At 40.7% G+C, this 20,118-nt stretch overlaps 1 protein-coding gene across 5 annotated transcripts in view; it reads right to left on the minus strand.

Annotated features, from left to right (window-relative positions):
- Positions 1–20,118, minus strand: part of mtss1lb (MTSS I-BAR domain containing 2b) — a 53,437-nt gene that overhangs the window by 2,964 nt on the left and 30,355 nt on the right. For 2 of the 5 annotated variants that reach the window (XM_017303983.2, XM_017303982.2), the window contains 9 exons: positions 19,253–19,410; positions 18,472–18,579; positions 18,290–18,387; positions 16,904–17,171; positions 16,573–16,647; positions 13,139–13,294; positions 12,506–12,688; positions 10,841–11,006; positions 1–6,868 (listed from right to left, as the gene is read on the minus strand). The exon at positions 1–6,868 is cut by the window's left edge and continues 2,964 nt beyond it. In XM_017303983.2, the coding sequence (XP_017159472.2) occupies positions 6,000–6,868; positions 10,841–11,006; positions 12,506–12,688; positions 13,139–13,294; positions 16,573–16,647; positions 16,904–17,171; positions 18,290–18,387; positions 18,472–18,579; positions 19,253–19,410 (2,081 nt within the window). In that variant the 3' untranslated portion in view covers positions 1–5,999. The remainder of the gene's footprint in view (positions 6,869–10,840; positions 11,007–12,505; positions 12,689–13,138; positions 13,295–16,572; positions 16,648–16,903; positions 17,172–18,289; positions 18,388–18,471; positions 18,580–19,252; positions 19,411–20,118) is intronic. The other 3 variants (XR_001776461.2, XM_017303984.2, XM_017303985.2) reach the window with 3 other exon arrangements.

Genomic DNA, 20,118 nt, shown 5'->3' on the forward strand with positions numbered 1-20,118 from the left:
CACAAAATAATCCATCACAGTAAAACATGATTTTCTTGGATTCCCTTAACTGCTAGGGAATCCAAGGGGTGTAATGAGATCTTGTGGAATAAGAGCCTGCGATATTAAACCAACATGTCTGTCATCAAAGTCTGGCTGTGTAAACATTATCCAGTAAACCACATCTGGATAAGTAGGTTTATTTTATTATTATGTGAAGACAGTGTTCTATTCTGTTTGATACTTTTAATTTGAAGCAATAGAGGAAGTAGTTCTTGAGCTGCATTGTGTTTGACAAAGTGGGGGAAAAAACCCCACAGCTGGTTGGGTTGACCAGCCCACTTAGTTATATAAGCACTGCACTACTTTTAAATAATTCCTGACAGCATTTTAGATAATTCAAAAAAAAAAAAAAACACTAGAGAGAAAGTGACAGATTAAGTCGGCCTGCAAGCAAAATTTGCTGGGGCGGGGGGAAAAAAGGGATAAATTAGCCACAAGGGAAAGACAATGCCAGTGAATTCCCCAAACAAGCTTTAGCAGGTCAAGAAATCTTCAGCCAGTAGTTGGCAAATTCCCTGCTCTATTTTTTTTACACTCATTGGATCAGGAAAATAATAATGTTACATTTCCGATCTAATAATGGAAGCGGGCCGAGCTCGAACCTCCCCGTTGTGCCAGATGTGGCGAAGTAGCATGAATTTAGGCTAGCTTACTCCGTCCCACTAGTCCACTGAATGTTCATTGTGTCTTTATGTTTTCTGAAACTATTATTCTGGGAGTTAAATTTATTATGAAGTGGCATCAGTTCCTTCTGAAATCATACAGTATTAGTACTTTTAATTGGAATTGAAGTTGTTTATTACTCCTTCATGGACAATATAGAAATGTTTTGCTAGCACTGCAACAATACCATTACTGGCTAACCATTAGCCGCTAACAATGCTTGCTTCTTGTCAAGGCTAAACTAAAGCCCTTTAGTTAAACAGGGCACACAGCCTAATGAATCCAGGCTGTGTGCACTCAGCTCTACTTTAAATTTTATTCTTCAGATTATTTAAAGCACTAATTTGTCATTTAGGTGGAAAAAAAGAAGAACAACTTTAAAATTAGATTAACTCGTCTCGTTTAGTATTTCAGGAAAAAGGTGAGTCCTCCTGTTGTTAAACCAGATCCTTATGAGAAATAACAAAAAACTAAACAGTTTTACAAATGAGTTATTTGTAACTTTGTATAACAAATTATGAAACATTTTTTTTTTTAATGTAGATTATTTTCCCCCAAAATGGTTATAAAAATAACCCTTCAAAGAATGACGGGTGGAAACATTTAGCAGATCCTGCAGGAGCTTTAAGAAATGTTCAAATCAAAGCTATACACTGTGGAAGAACTTCAAGAGGGTAATGATAATTATACAGAGAGAAGAAAAGTGGTGTTTTAATGAATCAAACCCATCGTGAAACACAATTGTAAATGGAAATTCAGGCAGACTGAACTTAAATTGCTGACTTCTGATTTCTACTGGGTACTTGTTGAAGTTTAACTCTGAAGTTCAGGGACTGATGTGGCCTTTTATCACTGTAGTACATCCATCATAAGCATGTAGATGTGTAGCGACAGATAATCTAAAAACATTTTTAAAAAATCATAATTTTGCCTAAAAAGAAACATTTCGTAGGAATGGAATTAATCTGCTCTTGCCTTTATTCTATCATTTAGTGGCCTCACAGCAGCAAAGTGGGATAAAAACAACCATACTGTGACAAAGACATTAAAATAAAAGCAATAGGGGAAAACAAACCTTCTGGAAGCATTATTTTCATTTCCAAAATGCAAAGGAACCTAATGAATGCTTAGGATAAAAAATATATGAGTGCTCATATTAATGCTCATGTTCAGATCACTGCTGGAGACGTGTACAGACATGGTGATGAAAAGTTTATTAGTCTAGAGATCGACAGCCAGCCAAGGACACATCCAAACACACACTCAGTCTCTGCGCCTTACATCCATATGTCACACAGCTTAGTTAGTTTGTGTTACAACTGGACTTTTCTCCTCTTATTTTTACAATAATTAAAGCAAGATCTAGTATTCCAACAGTAACAGTAGAAGGCAAAAACAAATTTTTATATATTTTTTTAAAGTAAACTAATGAGATATTTTCTAACAACCCTTTACAACAGACATGTGCTCCGGATTCTCTTTTAGAAGTACAGCACATACAGTTACATACGTATTGTATGAACAGGCAGTGAAATGCTCATTCCACACATCTTTCCCTCTTCCTGTCAACTTTAAAAGACTCGTCCGTATCCTCCCAAACAGGCTCCACCTATTCTCAAATCTAAAAGATCTACCTTTTATAATGTTTTGTCCTGAGGTTAACCTAAGGATTGGCACAAAACTAAGTTGAAATGTGCTGGGTGCCTGTTTTTTTCTTTCTTTACATTTGTTCTTTTCCATTGAGCACTGAGAATTTATAAGCGAGTATCTCAATGCAAACGCTTTCTCATATCTCATCTGGAAAATATTTTGGCCAACTTTCTTGCACTCTAAAAAATAGCAAAGTAAACAATTTTTCAGTACTTTAGCTTTGATAAAAGGCTCATTCTTTACAGTGAACCCCAAAAGTATTCACACCCCTGTTTAATTTAGATCTTTCTTTTTTTTCTTTCATTTAATCAAAAGTTTTCTTCTGATAGGAAATTTAGCAGGCAGTTATGAGCATGGCTATCTAAAAAGCTAGGAGCACTAAGCGCTAATCATAACCTGCAGTTCCGCTAATACTACAGCACTCACTACACCAACACAGTAGCAGAGGCTAATGCTAATGTGCTAACTTCAATTCAAATGACATCGGTCTTTGACAGACTACAACCCTGGAGCACCAATTTAATTTTAAAAAACAACTTGGGGGAAGCTAAATGCGATAAATGTTTTCAAAGTTAGCTGATGTGCTAAACAACAAAAAATTGCTGTTAGCACATTAGTGTAAGTGTGCCTACCACTGTTTACAGGTGTCTGAAAAGATAAAACAATGTGAAAGAAGTATCGTTTTTGAGTAACTACTCTATTTTTATTTATTTTATTGAAAAATGGAATAGTAAAACTTATTCATACCCTTATCAATTGCCAGTGGAAAAAAAATTCTTAAAATTACAGAAGTCCAACCATTCTTATGACTGCTGACCAGCTTTCTTCACGCTTCCAATTGTACATTAACAATTTATCTTTGGAAATGAGATTCAAGTGCTTGATATTGGAAGGCCTCTTTACCATCACCCTAATCTTTTGCTCCCTCCACAGAATATCTATCAGATTCAAGTTGAAACTCTGGCAGGGCCACAAAAAAATGTTAATATTACTTCCAGTGAGAACAAAAGTTAATTTTTAAAAGATTGCTTTTCCATCTAATTTGGTGAGGTACCTGTCCCAAAGTACCAACTAACAAATAACACAATGGCTAACATGTTTAGAAGAGAGCTCTAATGCCATAGACATTTTATGCCTTGGTGTCTATATAACAGTGTCCATGTTGAATATCTTTCTACATGGTAATCATACCACTTTTTTTTTAAATAAATGTAAATACATTTAATTATACAAAACTGTTATCTTTTGAGACATTTCTGTCTAACTTTCTATCAGAAACAAACTCTTTGGTTGAATGAAACTAATGTGAAATCTGAATCTGACAAGGGTGTGAATAATTAGAGGTTCGTCCTTACTTCAGACAGATGTACGGCGTTTTGAGGAGTTACTGTGTAATTACACTACAGTGTTTAGCATTGAGGAACACAAGTGATCCAGGTTCTGTTTTAACATAGGGCTGATTGAAAGCTTAAGTGTTTCATCCACTATTAAAATATATATATACAGTTTCCCACAAATGAGCTGTTATTTTTGTGTTGTGTTTATGAGCTCATGGAAAACCTTCAGCATTCTGGAGATCAGGTCCTGCAGCTTCTCTATGGTGTCATCAACATCATGAGATCAACTGAATTTTGAATGTTTAGCTTTTTCCAGGTTTTATTTCCACCCAATTACAATCAAGTTTGGCTATTTCTTTTATACTTGCACTCAAATGAAAAACATAAAGTGATGTGCCTTTCCTGAGACAGTGCTTTAATTGTTCCACTCGATGTGCTTTACAGTTTCGAAAGGTATTTTTTCCATTTTAAAAGTTGTCAGATTTACATCTAGTTTTAAGGTAAAAGACAAAAAAAATAAACTGATTTAAAAAAAAATCTCATCTGGATGTTTTAGGCCTATTTAGGCCTATATTTCCAAAAAAGAAAAAAATCATCTCACTCAGCAAAACATGGTATTTTTTCCCACAGTATGTCTTCAATCCTTAAAATACCCGTTCAGGCAAACTCTTCAATGTCATTCCCATCCTGCCTCCCGCCTTAAAACCTGATCCATCTTAAGAAAATATTCATACATTTTCTCATTTAACCAATCACTCCAGTGCTAGCAGTCCTCTTCACATCCTCTTTACCTCTCTCTGCCTTCTTCTACTTTAATGTATTAAATCATCTCCTTAGGACACAGTCATTGCTTTCACTCCTCTTCCCCCTCCATCACTCCTCCACACATACAGCATGACTACAACAACATCTACTGGCTATTGTACAGACTCTACTCTCATCAAAGTGCTTACAGTTTTTCTTTTTTCAAATTTTTTGTAATCCACTTCATTTAATAGAAAAAAAAACTGGGACAGAGAGAGAGAGAAAGAGAGAGAGAGAGGCGTATGAAAAACGCATGAATTCACAGTCGATGTGTAATTTAGCATTCCTGATGATTGCCTGAATGGGACAAAGGAGAATCTGCAATCCTCCGAATCCAACCGCTTCCTCGAAACGAGAAAATAAAACACATTTATTGCTCCATTTCTGATTTCACTTTTTTTTGTTTTTTTTTTTGTTTTTGTTTTTTTTTTCTCTCTGCTTCTAGAAAATATATATGAATATATCTATAGGCCTGGAATAGGTCTCGGAACTTCCCGTACAGTGGTAACAAGGTAAACGACGTCACGATATAAACAAGAAAATACGCACACGACACAGGAGAAAAAGAAAAACTAAAGAAAAAAGCCCTGCCCTCGTTGGGTAACCAGCTGTCCTGCAGCAGAGCTCTACCCACCCCCTCTCTCACTCACACACACACACACACACACACACACACACACACACACACATAATCAACCACATATACCCACACGCTCCATTTTTACATTTTCCGAGAAGCACACGAATGTACCCAGAAAGAGAGAGAGAGAGAGACAGAGAGAGAGGGGGGAAGGGCAACAAGTACGGCTCAATGCCAACACCTTTTTTTTTTTTTTTTTTTTTTTACATCAGCGTGAACCAGAGTGGCCCTCTGGTTTGTTAGCTCCCCGTACTCTTGCCAAGCAGTTTGATGGCCTTTTTGGCACAGCACGTCGTTGCCTACACGACCTGGCTTCAGTTGAAGCCGGTTGCGAGGCGATCTGTGTCCCCCACCTCTCTGTCTCTCTCTGGTCCTCATCAGCCCCCTTCCGTCAGTCTTTCAAGTTGGATCGGTCAGCTGGGTTAGTCGGGCAACAGGACAGGGAGACGGGTTTGGTGGCAAACAGGACAGAACCCAGCGCTCTTCTTTCTTTGCCTCCATTTATTTTCAAAATCACTTTTCCTATGAGTCTCTCCATCCCTGTCTGACGGTGTATAGAAGACAAACATGCGTCCAACACACAATAGTTATAGCGGCCTGCTAGGTCAACATGAAGTATTTCACTTGTACTCGTCAGCATCGCTTATGTTTACTTATGTTATCATTATATTAGACTGTATATCATTTACTCTAAAGGTGTCTTTAAACATTTTCTGTATGGATTTTTTTTCGACTTTATTCATCCTCTGTTACGATATAGCTTTTCCAACATGGTTATGTTTTCGTGTACTCACTAGGTGGTTGGGTACTACCACACCAACATTTGACCTATCGACTGACCACCCTTCGCATTTCTCCGCTGATCACAATATACGGGGAGCCGAGCGATCATTGGAGACCGTTTTGCGAAGGCGAACTCCTCTCCTGATCGTGGTCAGCATGTCGCCGGACCCCTCTGCCCCTTCCGTCTGAGTTTCGCTCGGGCCACCTGGCATTGGGGTCGGGTCATCTGGGAGAGCGGGGAAAGGGAACTGACCCTCACCGAGGGCGTGCGCACTCGCTACCAATTCTCCGATCTTCTCCACCAAGCTGTGCCGGTTGGCCGCGATCATCTGCTCCTCCTCTGATCCGGCTGCTGAGCCCGATGCCATGCAGTGCTGCTGGGCGTAGACCTCCAGCGCCGCCCCAGAGCCCCAGGCGGTGTTGGGCAGGCTGAGGCGCTTCGGTGACGCCTTCACATAATCGAGCCCTCCTTGGCCATCCTCGGCTCCGGTGAAGAACACACACTCTTCACTTCCCACTCTGACGGGGACGCCGCCTGCTTGCCCTCCCCCCGCATAGCCACCTGCACCAGGTGAGTGCGAGTCTGCCGGAACAGTGGGTGTTTTGACAGGCACAATGGGAGGTCGGATAGGGATGGGCCCCGCACTGGACAGTGTACGCCGCACCCCCGGTTTGGTTGATGGGGTTCGACGGATAGTAGCGGTGCCCGGAGTCCCTGATCCTCCTCCCCCACCAGCTCCACCTGGCTGTCCTGGTATCCCATGAACTCCTGGACCAAGGACCCCACTGGGCAGACCAGCTGTACTGGCTGGCCTTTTCGTCTGGATCATGCGCCTGTAGTTCTGGGCAATGTTGGAATGGCGAGGAATTGTAGAAGACTTGTCAAACTCTGCCTGTCCATCCGGGCCTTCAGTGTCTCCGTTTACAGAGTAGCAGTCATAATCTGAACCTGTTATTGGTACGGGTGAGACAGAAAAAGAGAAAATTGTGAAATTTTACGTTATTCAGTATCTCTGGTCCCCCGCAATCGGTGCTCCTCCAGACCCATGATATGTTAAGTTTTAAATTTGACAGAAGAAATTTTACTTTGTAATTTAACACTTTGAAATTGGGCCTCTGTCTCTTTAAAAGCTCCTGCTCTTTCTGAAATTCTGCTTTCAGGAAGTCATCACATCATGGCTCCTCTATTAATTCTTTAAAAAAAAAATTTTTACCAGCGTTTCACTGAGAAAAAGCTATGATAATGAGCTCAGCAGATGTGCAGTTTGCTAACTGCTGCTGGCTAGTTTGAAGGAGCTCAGACCCAGGGAAGGGCTGCTCTGTGAGGCTGAAGTTTGAAAACTGCAGCTCTGAGGAAGAGCTTTGTCCTCGAAGGTAGAGCTTGGTCCACCCAGGTGTTTTGCACAGCTGAATGGTTGCCATAGAGATTAAAGGATTTCTCAAACAAGCATGAAAGAATCAAGGTAACACTCCAGACATGTTTTTGATGAGGAAATAACAATATAACTTGATGTACATGTAACATTATAACATTGATTTTACATAATACTACCCCTTAAAACTTTTCTAAATTTTATCCTTCTACAGCCATGTATTTCTGTTGTTCTTGTCATTTTATGTAAACAAACACAAACTAGTGCATAACAGTGAAATAAGGACGATGATGCTAACTTTTTAACGCTTTTATAAATAAAAATCTAATTAAATATTACGTTTGTCTTCAGCCCCTGTGAGTCAGTGACACAATCACAATTATAGCAGAAAGTCTTAGTTTTATTTCGACACATTGTTCCCAAACTCTTCTCTCTGCAAAATAGCTCAAATTCAGTCCAGACTGAATGAACATTATCTAGTCACAGAAATTTAGTCTCAGATTTTAATCTAGCAGTTAATTGGCTGGAACAAAACAGGAATCCATTGTACATCTTCCTATATCTTCAAGGTCTTTATCATTTTGTCACATGGAGCAAAATGTGCTTAAAGACAAGAAAAAGGGTTTCAGCTGGAAGAACTTGTGTCACCTTTTGGGTCATACTTGGTGTATTTAGTTAAAAAGAAAATCTGGATACACCAAAGTCTGCTTTTGAGTAAAAGTGAGTCAATACACTCCTGCTTAATATGGGATTAAAAAGATGAATGTTTTTTAATATAAGAAGCTTTTAATTTGTTTGTAATAATTTTTCAAAAAAAAAAAAAAATCCATCAGTTTTAACCACCTGTGCTACCAGGCCAGTTTTTCAAGATCAGTGCAGGGTTGTATTAATACTCAGAATAATTTAAACACAGGTAGATTCCACCATATAGGTGGCTTCATGTAGCAATTGCTTTCATTGATTTTTTTTAGGGATATTGGTTAAAAGAGGGGCACCATTACTCCAAATACATATCACACTTTTCAGATTTATGCTTATTAAAACTATTGAACTTTTTTAGTTTAAAAATGAAAAATGTAAAAAAAAAATTTTTTTTAAATAAATAAAACATATAAAACATCCAAGGGCAACTCATGGCTTTGAGATCCACTACACACAAATATACAAAACAAAAAAGTAAAAATTCTGAATCACACAGAAGGAGCCGTTAAAACAAAGAGGAAACACGCCCATATGGGAATATTATTCAGTTTTATCTCAGTGTATTTGTTGCTTAGCTGCCGTCAAGCAAACAGTCAGGATCCATCTGTCAAGAAATATGCCCGCTGCCTGGACTATTAAATGAATAATTCAATTTATCTATTGTTTGTAACAGAGGCGAGGGATTCAAGTGAAAGTGAAATAAAATACATTTAAACAACAACACAACAAACAAACAAAAAAAACAGCTCAGCATTTCTTGATAACTTCTACAGAATAGTCAAGACTGTTCACTGGCTGCTTTTCCTTTAGATCAGGGGTCCCCAAACTATGGCCCACGGGCCAGATCCAGCCCGTCTCCACATTTGGTCCGGCCCCCTGAACAATACCAGAGAGCATTCAGACTTTTTTTAATTTACCGTATTTTCCGGACTATAAGCCGTTGTGGAATTTTCTTCAACCACCACGGGGGTCTTTAGCAGGAAGTGAATCATTGGAAGTCTCGGTTACTTGCCCGCCAACACTGAACCCACAAGCAGCAAAATGAGTAAGAAACAGATCAGATGTCTTTGGAAAGTTTCTTTGCAAAGGGGAAAAGGCCCAGAGAAGAGACAGGAGAATGGATTTATCCTGGACCGGTAGGTGAGTCCCACATTACAAGCCCGCTCTGTGTAACATGCGGCGACCATCTGCTAATGAGGCAATGAAGCTTCAAGCTGCTTTGCCACGTAGAGACCAAGCAGGCTGTGGATATAAGCAACACTTCAGGTGTTATTGTCTCCCATCACTCCCAGATGGGACCGTCTCGTTGCAGAGAAACAAGCTCAGGGCTCCCGTTAGTCATTATCGTGAGTTAAAATTTTCACAAAAGTAAAACGTTCGTTTTTGTGGCACTTCTGTTATTTTGAAGGGATATATAAACCATAGCGACCAGAGTCAGAGCGTTTGGGCTGCGGTCGAAAGGAAATGAGTAGAGCTTGTGAGTCTTAAGTCTGGCAAGATTCAAGGATTGTCGGCCGATTCTCCAAACCTCTGTGACCATAGAGCTGATAAAAGTACAACAGGTTCGATCGGTTCGTGTCTCCAAGGCAGGAGCAACACGAACCAATTCCAGTCACGAACATCCCAATTCCAGAGGACAATCAAGTAAAACCCCCAACATAGCGGGAATTTAGAATAACCAAACACGGATGACGATGTAGAAGCAATAGTGATAGTTTGTGGAGTCATTTTAAGAGATAAAAGACGTAACAAAAAGAAAAGGCGGTGGATAAAAGACGAAAGGAGCAGCCGCTCTATTTGCTGCACTATGATTTGGAGGTGAATATGTTTTTTCATAATTAACATTTTTAACTGAATAAACATAGTAATGACCTTTAGATTTAATAATAAACATTTCCACATATCATCTCCGATATCTACCGGACTCTCAGTTGCGCGATATGTCAGCTGTTTGGGATTCCCCTCTGTTCTTACGTCACCGTGCTTTCTGATTGGCTACCTGTCACATTCAACAGGTTGTATTCTCGTTCCCAGTCAGGGAAAACCCCACAGGCTGCGATAAAAGGGCCAAGACAACCCAAATTGGGCATATTCAGTATTTAGTGGGAACACCAACAGGCAGAAGCCTTATCTGACTCTTCATCCCCCCTCCTCTTCTCCCCCCCGGGCTGCAAGACAATTTCCAAGTCTTGACCAGTCCGCGGTAATAAAAAGGTTGGGGACCACTGATTTAGCACATGCTAGTATCAGACACGAAGGATCAGCACTTTTATAGTTGCAGTTACCGTTCGGAAACTACCGTAATCAGTTCAGTTAAATCTAAACTTCACAACTTTTTATTTTTCAACCATAATAAATGTGATATTCAATTGATCTGTTATGACTCAAATTTTGGTTGTCCGTCCCCCTCTGCTGCTGCTGCATCGTTGTGGAAAACCTGGAGCGGCAGAGATATCTGCGGCTTATATGTGTATGTTTACTGGTTAAAAAAAAACAAAAAACTTTGGGGTTGTGGTTTATAGTCCGGTGCGGCTCATAGTTGGGAAAATACGGACTATAATCCTTCCTGACTTGTTCTGTGAAGAACCCAGAGAGGCTTATTTGATTGTGCTTTCTGGAAAACAACATATTTTTACATTTAGGCACTCCTGCAATTGTCACACTTTTTCTGTTACAAACTGACTCCGGCCCCACACTAGAGAAGGGAAAAGTTATGTGGCCCTCACAGGAAAAAGTTTGGGGACCCCTGATTTAGATGCTAGCGGATATGAGATGAATGTTAGTCAGGTGAAAGGTAATAAACGAGGCACGGCAAGATTAAACGCTGCAGCAGACGAGAGGCTCACCTTGTGAAGGGATGGTGTCCTCGGAGCAGGACGGGGTTGTGGTCTCTGTGCTGTAGCCGCTGGAGTACTGCAGGGAGTCCCGGCTGCTCTTTTGCTGCTCCATGCTCAGGCCCCGGGTCAGCACCATGGCCAGGTCACTGGCTGCTGGGGAAACCTCCTCGCCGTGCTAATGATGACACAGGAAAATTAGAGCTACCATGTTTTTATCGATTCGTTATGGATGCTTTGGTGCAACCTGACCCTTTAACACTGAGAGGATGTGGAGAATGTAATAAGAGAATAAAATTATTTGAGTGGAATTTGATAATTTTATTTCATTATTGCATTTTTATTGTGTTTTATTGATGGATGTCACTACTTTTAATATATTATTTTTATTCCAACTGATTTCATCATTTATTTTCCTACAAAATAATATGCTGTTGGTGTGCAGCATTTGTTTGTAAAGTTCTATTTGAATACATTGAGACTGGCAAAAATTATATAAAGACAAATGAGACAATCATTCCTATGAACGGTTTTGGTAATGTGGGTGTGTAATCCGTCGCAAAAGCTATATCCACAAACAACAGCGATGGACGACAAAGCTGCTTCTCTTGGTTCATTTTAGCTTCAAAAAACTGATCAGACTGGATGCTGGAAAAGACTACTGTTGTGTTCACATTGTGATAAAAGGAGTTAGCCTATCAATGAAGCTAGTCATGGCTAAATTAGCATCTTAATGCTAACCATGTAGCAGCAGCACAGACTTTCCCAACGCTAATGAGAGAGTCCACATTTCTAAAAAAATAAATAAATAAAATAAAACACTTCAACTTGGAACTGTTGTATATAAAATAAAATAATATTAACATTTTAATGCATTAAATTTCTACAAGTTAAAGTCTCCATGTCTACTTATTTAATTGAAATTACTATCTTGACAAATGTGTGGGCTTATTTTGTAGAAGTTGTTCTCTTGAGAAATATTCTCTCATTTAAACAGGTCATTTCATGAAACGTCAGGGTCTTGAAACTATAATATGTGATACGATTTGTGTTTTTGTGCTGAAATAGCTTCTTATTTAAGCTGAGTTTGTTATTGTTTGAAAACATCACAATTCATAGATACGAATGTAATATTTGCTGTGCAAATTAGTGAAGCTAGGAATAATGATTCATAACTCAGACCATTAGATGTCAGGAAAGTGCTTCCAATGTCATCCGTGGTATGTTTAGAATATGCATCAACAGGCTTTAGGTAAACATACAGCTTGACTGTGTGATGGTTGAGATAAATTTGCAAACAAAAGTCTGGAAGTGGTTAATGCTAATAGTTTCAGTCCTCATTCATAGAAGATGTAAACTTGTTGCACATTTAACAACTGACCACAGTTTATATACTTTGGATCAACATTATTAGATTATTTTTCTTCTTTTGCTCTTTCCTTTGGTTTGTTATTATTTTGTTTGAATTTCCTTTTAATTCATGTAAAGCACTTTGAATTGCCTTGTTGCTGAAAATGTGCTGTATAAATAAAATGATCTTTACCTTTACCATTCAACATAATATTTATAACAGCAATGCATTTAGACACAACAATAAAGTTGCATATTTTTTTTAATTATTACATCCTAAAAAGAATTTATATTTTGAGTCGTTCTCTCTATGTCATCCAGGGTTACCTTGGCAGCGATGCTAGCAGGTGTCATCCGGGGCCTCTGGCCCTCTTCTGGGTGTGACGCTGCGGCGTATCCATGGGAACCCGGCGAGCCCTCGCTCTCTCTCAGCCTATCAATCGGCTCCTTTCTCCTCTGGACCGGAGCGGCGGCCGCGGGCTGCTCATACTGACCTGCTTTGGACCAGTCCTGAACAGTTGAGGGGAATTAGTAAACAGCAGGCAGACGGCAGAGTTACAGTAGCACAAGAGACCTGTCTGCTACGCAGCAGTTTGATACGCTTCGCCTGAATGCAGAGAACATGGTCGAGTCTTGGTGTGTACGTGTGTGTGTTTTGGAGCTTTTAAAGGTCATATGAAGACAGCTTGTTTTTTTGTTTTTTTTGCCGAGTCATCAGTGGGTATATCAGACAACCAGGGAGGCAGGTGAGGGTAAATAAAAAATAAATAAAAGAAGCATGCATGCACACACAGCAGCCCGTGATGAATGTTTTTAGAGAAGCAAAGCAATGAGAGGAAAACAAACCAGGTGAGGAAAATAAAGTCATCTGAACCCTGCAGAACATATCCAACTGGAACGGAGGGAAAAGGTGGAACTGGAGGAAAACCAAAAACAAGGGCAAGTGCATGGGCAACAAACCTTCCACATGGGAACCTTTGATGTGGGAGAGGAGGAGCTGGATCCAGAGGGGCGGATATAGGGTGGGGACGCAGGAACGGGAAGAATGACAGAGAGAGGCCTGGTGGAGCCAGAGTGAGAGAGAGCGGGGCGGAAGGTAACGAAGGACGAGCCAAACTGCGGGATGAGAGACACGGTCATGTCACCAGAGAATGGAAAAGCGGCAGGCAGACACGGCGAGGCAGCCAGCTGTGGAGAACATGAGAATGTAAAGCCGCAGTCACAGACACCCAGCCTGAATCTGAGAAGGGGAAAAGATAACCAGAGGTGATCCTAGCTGAGGGAGAAAGCGTGTAGAAGAAAGCCTACAGGGGTCTGCTGCTTCACATGGCATGACTGTGTTAGGTGGTGATGGGAAGAGTTAAACAGTTCAACTGTTATAACTTTGTTTTCAGGATAACTGTAAAACTAAAATAAAATTGCGTAGCGTGCATTTGTATTGACCCTTTGCATGTGATGTCACTCTCTTTGAAACCCCGCCCACTCAGCCATGACGGCGGTCTAAACAGCCGTCATGGCTGTTGTAAAGCCTGTCGAAAAATCTACACAATAGGTAACAAAGTTGTGACGTGACAATTTGGAGGTTTTTGAAACGGGTCAATTTGCAGACACCAGCGGAACATTCATTTATTCCTGAAAAACAGCTGGATATTTCTTTTTTGTTGCTCTTGGACTGTTTCTACAGGCAGGAGACATCCAAAGGTACAGAAACATGCAAAAACATTAACATTAAATGCAAAATGCTGATATGTTTTGTACAGTTATGTCTGAGTGTGTTCTTTCCTCAAATGGCATTTTTTGAGTCCATTATTCAGTTCGATTATCATAGTTGAAGATTATTTCAATAATTCTTTCATCACAATTAATCGTTTCAGCCCTGGAGGTCAGTTTTTACCTGCTAAAGTTGAAGGAGTTCCTCTGCTGTGAATGTTTCTGTGATTTATTTATTTAAACTGGAAAAGGCTAGATCAATCAAATTAAGCCATCACAGATTAAAGTCTTTACTCGCCTCTATCATTTGTCACATACGCACCAGATAACCGATGCCGTTTGATGCGAATGCAGACAGATGAAATGTTGAAGGAGATCTGAGAATTTCCCAGACATGAGGAGTCACATTTCTCTCTTTTATTTTATTTCATAAAGCACAACTAGACGTGTCCAGATGGAGAATGTCACCGTCAAAGATCCCCTCATCATTTAAACAAGAGAAGCCCATCATCTGATGTAAAAGAAAAAAAAAAAAAAAAGAGAGATCCAAAGTTTGTATGATTGTTTATGCGACTCCCACAGTGTGTGTCGCACGGTTTATGTCACGATATCCAGGAAGGAGAGCAAATAATGGTGTTTGTCAGTCGAATTAAAGCGGGATCATGGAGGAAACCTGTCATGAAGGCGAGCTGTTGTTATGAAGAAAGCTTTTGCTTTGAATCCTAGACTTTTTTCCTTTCCACCAGTAAATTATCAGTACAATTTTCTTCTACTGCACCTTAAAGAATGTGCTTAAAAAGTCAAGTGGCTATGAAACATGAAAGAAGTTGCAAAAACGCATTTTAGGGAGATTTATATGGGGACCTTATCACCAGCTGAAGCGCAAAACGCACCTAATTCATTGTCGGCTGTTGGCACAGAAGGTGGTTTTATTCCAAGTGAAGCAAAGCAACAGCGACATTTAAAAGTGAACAGATATTACATTCATTTCAACCCACCACTTACGTCTGAGGGGCTTTTTTCCCCTTACCACTCTAAAATAAAATCTCTGCAGGAGAAAGCATTAAGCTCTGGGGAAGTCAGTGTCAGGTTTGTGTTACCTTTCAGAAGTCTGCCTCAAGCTGGTTCCACATAACAATAAAACCGCAGATCTTCCTGCCACCGCTGTGAGTGAAACGTGCCATTTTAACAGCGTGCGCTGCGCGGCTCTAACAGCAACTTTCAGAACAGCCACAATTATCACAGTTGTTTCAGCGCTAACAACCCGGCTTTGTTCTTCTGAAAACACGGATGTGACTAAATGGGGAGATGTTTTAGGTGAGAAAAGGAAATGGATAACTTTCAAAAAATTTATTTACAGCAGCCGGTGATGCGGTGGATTTCTGAAAAGCCTGAGGGTACGGTGACCCAGAGGGGTCAACAAAATGTAACAGCAAAAGCCACCACTTTTAAAATAAATTAGGTTTGTCTCTAGGTTTGTCAAAGTAATTGATAACTTGATATAACTGAGCAAATGGGTAAATTTATACTCAAAGTGAAGATTGTTATCGTTTGCTTGAAATCTTTCAAATTGCTGAAATTCGGTGTTTTAATTTTGTTTGTGTGTTTTAAGGAATTTCATTATGTTTTTTTTTTGTAAGTGTGATTTTAATTCTAAAATGTGGATCTTAAATATCTGTCCTGAAGACTTTATCTCAAACAATTTAAGATTCCTACATAACATTTGCCTTTTGGAAGCTAAATGCTGCATTGCATCCTCATGGAAGAAAGAGACAGTATCAGGAATTCCACAATGGATTAAACAAATTACTTTTTATGTTACCCTTGAGAAAATTAGGTATTTACTCAGAACAAACTTGATTAACTTTTGTAAATCTGGACTGTCTTTTACATGTGGCCGGACCAAAATGATACCCAACTCAACAAGTGGGAGGAGGATTTGCGACAAGACAAATTGCCAATCTTTATCCTGATTGGTCTGTTGGTGGGTCTGCTGGGTTCTGGGTTCCCCCCCTCTGCTCCTCTGTGTCTTTTTTGTTTTGTTTTGTCTGGGGTTATATTTTATGTATTTGTAAATGAGTGTATATGTTCTTGTTAAAATCAATAAAGATATGTTTAAAAAAAGTTTGATTTTACTGTAATGTTTGTGGTGGCACCTCAGGTAGAATAGTCTAGAGTCAATGCTTAAATAAACAAATTAAAAAAAAAAAAATTATTATTATTAAACTAATTTGTGTCAAAATCGATACAAATGGATCCGGTCACATTTACCAGTCTCATCTCTTCCAACAGCAGCGCTGCATTAACACTTAGCACTTATCCTTGAATTTTAAACTTTGCTGATGTGGCGAGTACAGCGACCCACATTAGCCCACAAGACTCGCATATCTGGTGTTTGTCAAACAATTTCAATACTGTTTGGAAGAACTTCACTTGTGAGGCAGGTAGGGGAAAAAAAATCCAGAAGGAAACCACATGCCAGCTGTGCTAATGCTACAAGCTAATGCTATGACACAGATGTTTTGAGAGCAACTATAATTTGGTAAGTAAAGCTCCTCTATCTGAAACAGTTTACCCCAGAAGATTTGTCCCGACTTCTAATGAAGTTTATTTAGTTTGTGTGTAACAATGTGCTATGTTTAAAAAAGAACAGCCACATTGCACAGCATGGCTGCAATACTTACAGTGGTGGGAGAGCTGCATTCACTGACTGACTGGCATGTTTCTGAAGCCTCTGATGATGCAGAGCTGGAGGATTTCTACAATAAAAAGAAAAACATTTTCTTATCTAGTTTATCAGTTCTCAAAACTTGCAGTGCCGTAATTTTTTAAACGTTAACATTTCTTTTCCATGCATATATACGAGATATATATTGTGTTATTATTACTATGTTTTTTCTACAACTTACTATTGATAGGGAGTATTATGTTTTTAAATGTGCATGTGAACAAAATGATATTGCATTCAGAATGCTCCTGTGCGCTGTCGTTGGTGAAGGCACCAGGATTTCGTACCTGACTGGTGATGTCAGAGGGCATTGGCGAGGGAGGCTTGGAATAGATGTTTGCATCTTGGGACACGAAGCCCGAATCGTGGGAGGAAACACTGCTGAGGCGGTGGGCTGCAATGCCCCCTGGTGGTGGAGGCTGTTGAGGCATGCTGCTGCGGTAGCGATAGGAGGAGGAGGAGGAGGGTGAGTGTGGCTGGGAACCTCCACCACTACCCACACCTGCACCTCCCCCCGACGACCGGGAGGCGCTGCTGTGGGCGCTGTTGACGCTGCTGCATGGTGAGGGTTCAGGGAGAGGTGAGGAGGAACAGGAGGGTGAGGAGGGAGAGGGGGGCGGGGCAGAGCGATGACGGGGTGAGGAGTGTTACAATGCCAGATGCAAAAGCGGTTATGATCAGAGGAACGTGGTGGAAGGTAAAATTAGTTGTTGGTTAAAGTTTGGGAGAGTGAACAAAGAATTGGAGGAGGCGAGGAGAGAGTTTGTGATTGGTTGATGGGAATGATTCCAGAAGTTTTTGTGAGTTGGTCGGGTTGGTGTAAAGTCACACAACAGTCACAGTTAGAAGCAGATTCCCCAGAAAGTGAAGGGAACCGGGTGTGAAGCGTCCGGCAGGAGTTAAAGAGGGCAAATCACAAACCGGGTACAAGACAGAAGGTAGACAAGCCAAGATGGGAAAAGAGCACAGAGGAGGGTGGTGGGGTGCAGAGAAGGAAAAGGAGGAGGGGGAGGGGGTAAACAGAGAGTGTGTGAACTCAGGAAGATTCAGGGAATAAAGAAACACTACAGGTGGAAGGGTGTGAATGTGTGATTTCCACATAAACAGACTGATGCCCTAGATGTAACATACACACAGACACACGCTGAGAGATTATTGTTTCCACAATCAAAATCCTCACACATCAGTTTCTGCTATATGGGCCATATGCAGTGCTTTCATACGCCTTGACCGTTTTCAGATTTGGTCCGTATCTAAAAAGTGTGGACATTTAGAAACATGAAGGTGTTCTGCTTAGACTATCACATCATTTTCCTGTTAAATAAACTGCAGTCTGTCTGTGGTGTGGCACAAAAGCGTGCTTTTGCAAGGCACTGCATTGTTTACATCCAAGTAAAGCTGATGTCAAATTGGACTGTTGTATTTTAATCTGCCTTTTCGTGAGCTGCTTTCCAAGCTTAAACTGTGGGAATGTTGGAGTTTAACAAAGATGGCGGCACAAACACTAACAATGTTCTGATAGACACAGACAGTACAAGTGAGACACCGACATCCAGGGAGGCTCCTCTTTCCAAAACTCAAGAGTTCTGAACACAGCACTGAAATATAGCTACGTCCTGGTTTTTTATGTCTTGAGTGTACGTTTGTGTGCGTGTGTATGTGTGTGTTTGCACCTGCACATGCTGCTCTTGCGTGAGCCAGAGCTGCTTGGGGACGACGGGGGGGTCTGGTAGGACCAGCTGTAATCGGAGCCCTTCAGATCCTTGATCACCTGTGAGAAAGAAAGCAGCGACTGTCAGTCCGTTTCACACACTCTTCCGGCGTTTTCTACCAGCCAGGTGTTGCTGCAGTTCACCTGTTCACTGGCAGGGGGCAGTTTGTGGGGGTCAGTGGTCAGCACGGTGAGGTCGTCGATGATGGCCTGGAGGTGGGTGATCTCTCCCAGCATGGCGATCTCTCCATTCTGGCCAACAGGACACAAACGAGGAGTGTGATGTTTGTGACCGTCAGAATCCAGCATCTCACACCATTCAGGGAGGTCATGTCCCTTATGATCGACTGCAGCTCCAAACATTTCAGACTGAATCGTCAGTTTTCATTACCTGTGAGGCTGGATTTTATTATGTAAATAATGCCATCAGGTTATAAAATAATTTAGATTTAACGTCAAACATTTAGTATTGAAAAGCTCTGTGATTCTTTTTCCAGATGATTTGTTGTTTTTATTCATGAATAATAAGTGCAAAAAGGTTTTCTAAATGAAAAATCTGTGTATTGGTTCATTTATTGTCTTAAACCATTTGAGCAGAAGAGGGCGCTGTTGGTATGAAATCTCCAGAATCCAGCAGTTTCTTGGAAAGGTTTTGCCTTCTTACAGGTTTGTGTTCTTATCCATCTATTTACCACTTCTCTCCTGTCTTTCTGAAAGAAACGCTACTTTTATTTCCACTTACAAGTTTTCAATAATTTTCATTAATAAGCTAGAGATCTTGTCATAGTCAGTGTGTGCGCTAACTTTGCACCAAATTTAGTGAACTATAATAATAATCTGGTGGTGACCGTCACATCCTTTGTTTTTCTACCAGGCCAACGCTGAACAGTAAACCAGGGTCCGATTGGGCCGGCTTCCTCCTCACCACCACGGGCTGAAGGAAGCCGATGAAGGTGCAGAAGCGCCCCCTCTCCTCCACCAGGGCGCGGCGCACCGCCTGCTTCTCCGTCTCCTCCATCAGCAGACACATGTCGGTCACATCCTGCATGGCGCTGTCCAGCTGCGGCTGCAGGTCGCCTCGCCCTGCCAGTAAACACAGAACGCACTTTTCAGTGAAGTGAGGAGGGTTGACACGGATCAGTACAGGAGAGCTGGAGAAGAGGACCAAGGAATGAAAGAAGGAAGGGGAGAGATTACATCTACAGCGACTTGCAAAGATATTCACTTCTATATTGTTTGAATTTTTTGTTGTTGTTGTTGGACTTTGAATAGGCCATTTCATTGCAGCTCTGGGTGTATCTTCAATGTCGTTGTACTTCTGGAAGGCTAAGCTTCAAGTATTCTGCTGCTCTTCATGAGCAGTTTTTCTGTGAAAAAGCATCCCCACATCATGGTGCTGCCACCACCATGTGTCACAGAAGGGTTAATGTTTTATGTTATTATCACATTTGTGGAGTGCATGACCACTAGCTGCCCTGTGGGCAGATTCTCCCACCTGAGCTGTGTGTAGTAATATGTGCATCTTTACTGCTTCTCTGATAAATATAGTTTCATTAGCTAACCCTACATTTGTATTTGTCACATCATAAAATCATTTTAAAGTATGAATACTTTGCAAGTCGCTGCAGCTCCAGGTTGTTGCCTCTTTGTACTCAAGTATTAAAACATAAATAAAATCTAATCTTAGTGGAGGAGAACTTTACTCTGACGTGTTACAGCATCAGCACTGGTCCAATGCCAGCGTAGCATGGCTGCCGTCTGAAAAGTTACACTGTCAAAAATCAACTAGAA

Source organism: Poecilia reticulata, chromosome 3, assembly GCF_904066995.2.
Source record: "Poecilia reticulata chromosome 3, P_reticulata-male-v2, whole genome shotgun sequence".
NCBI classification, from domain to species: domain Eukaryota; kingdom Metazoa; phylum Chordata; class Actinopteri; order Cyprinodontiformes; family Poeciliidae; genus Poecilia; species Poecilia reticulata.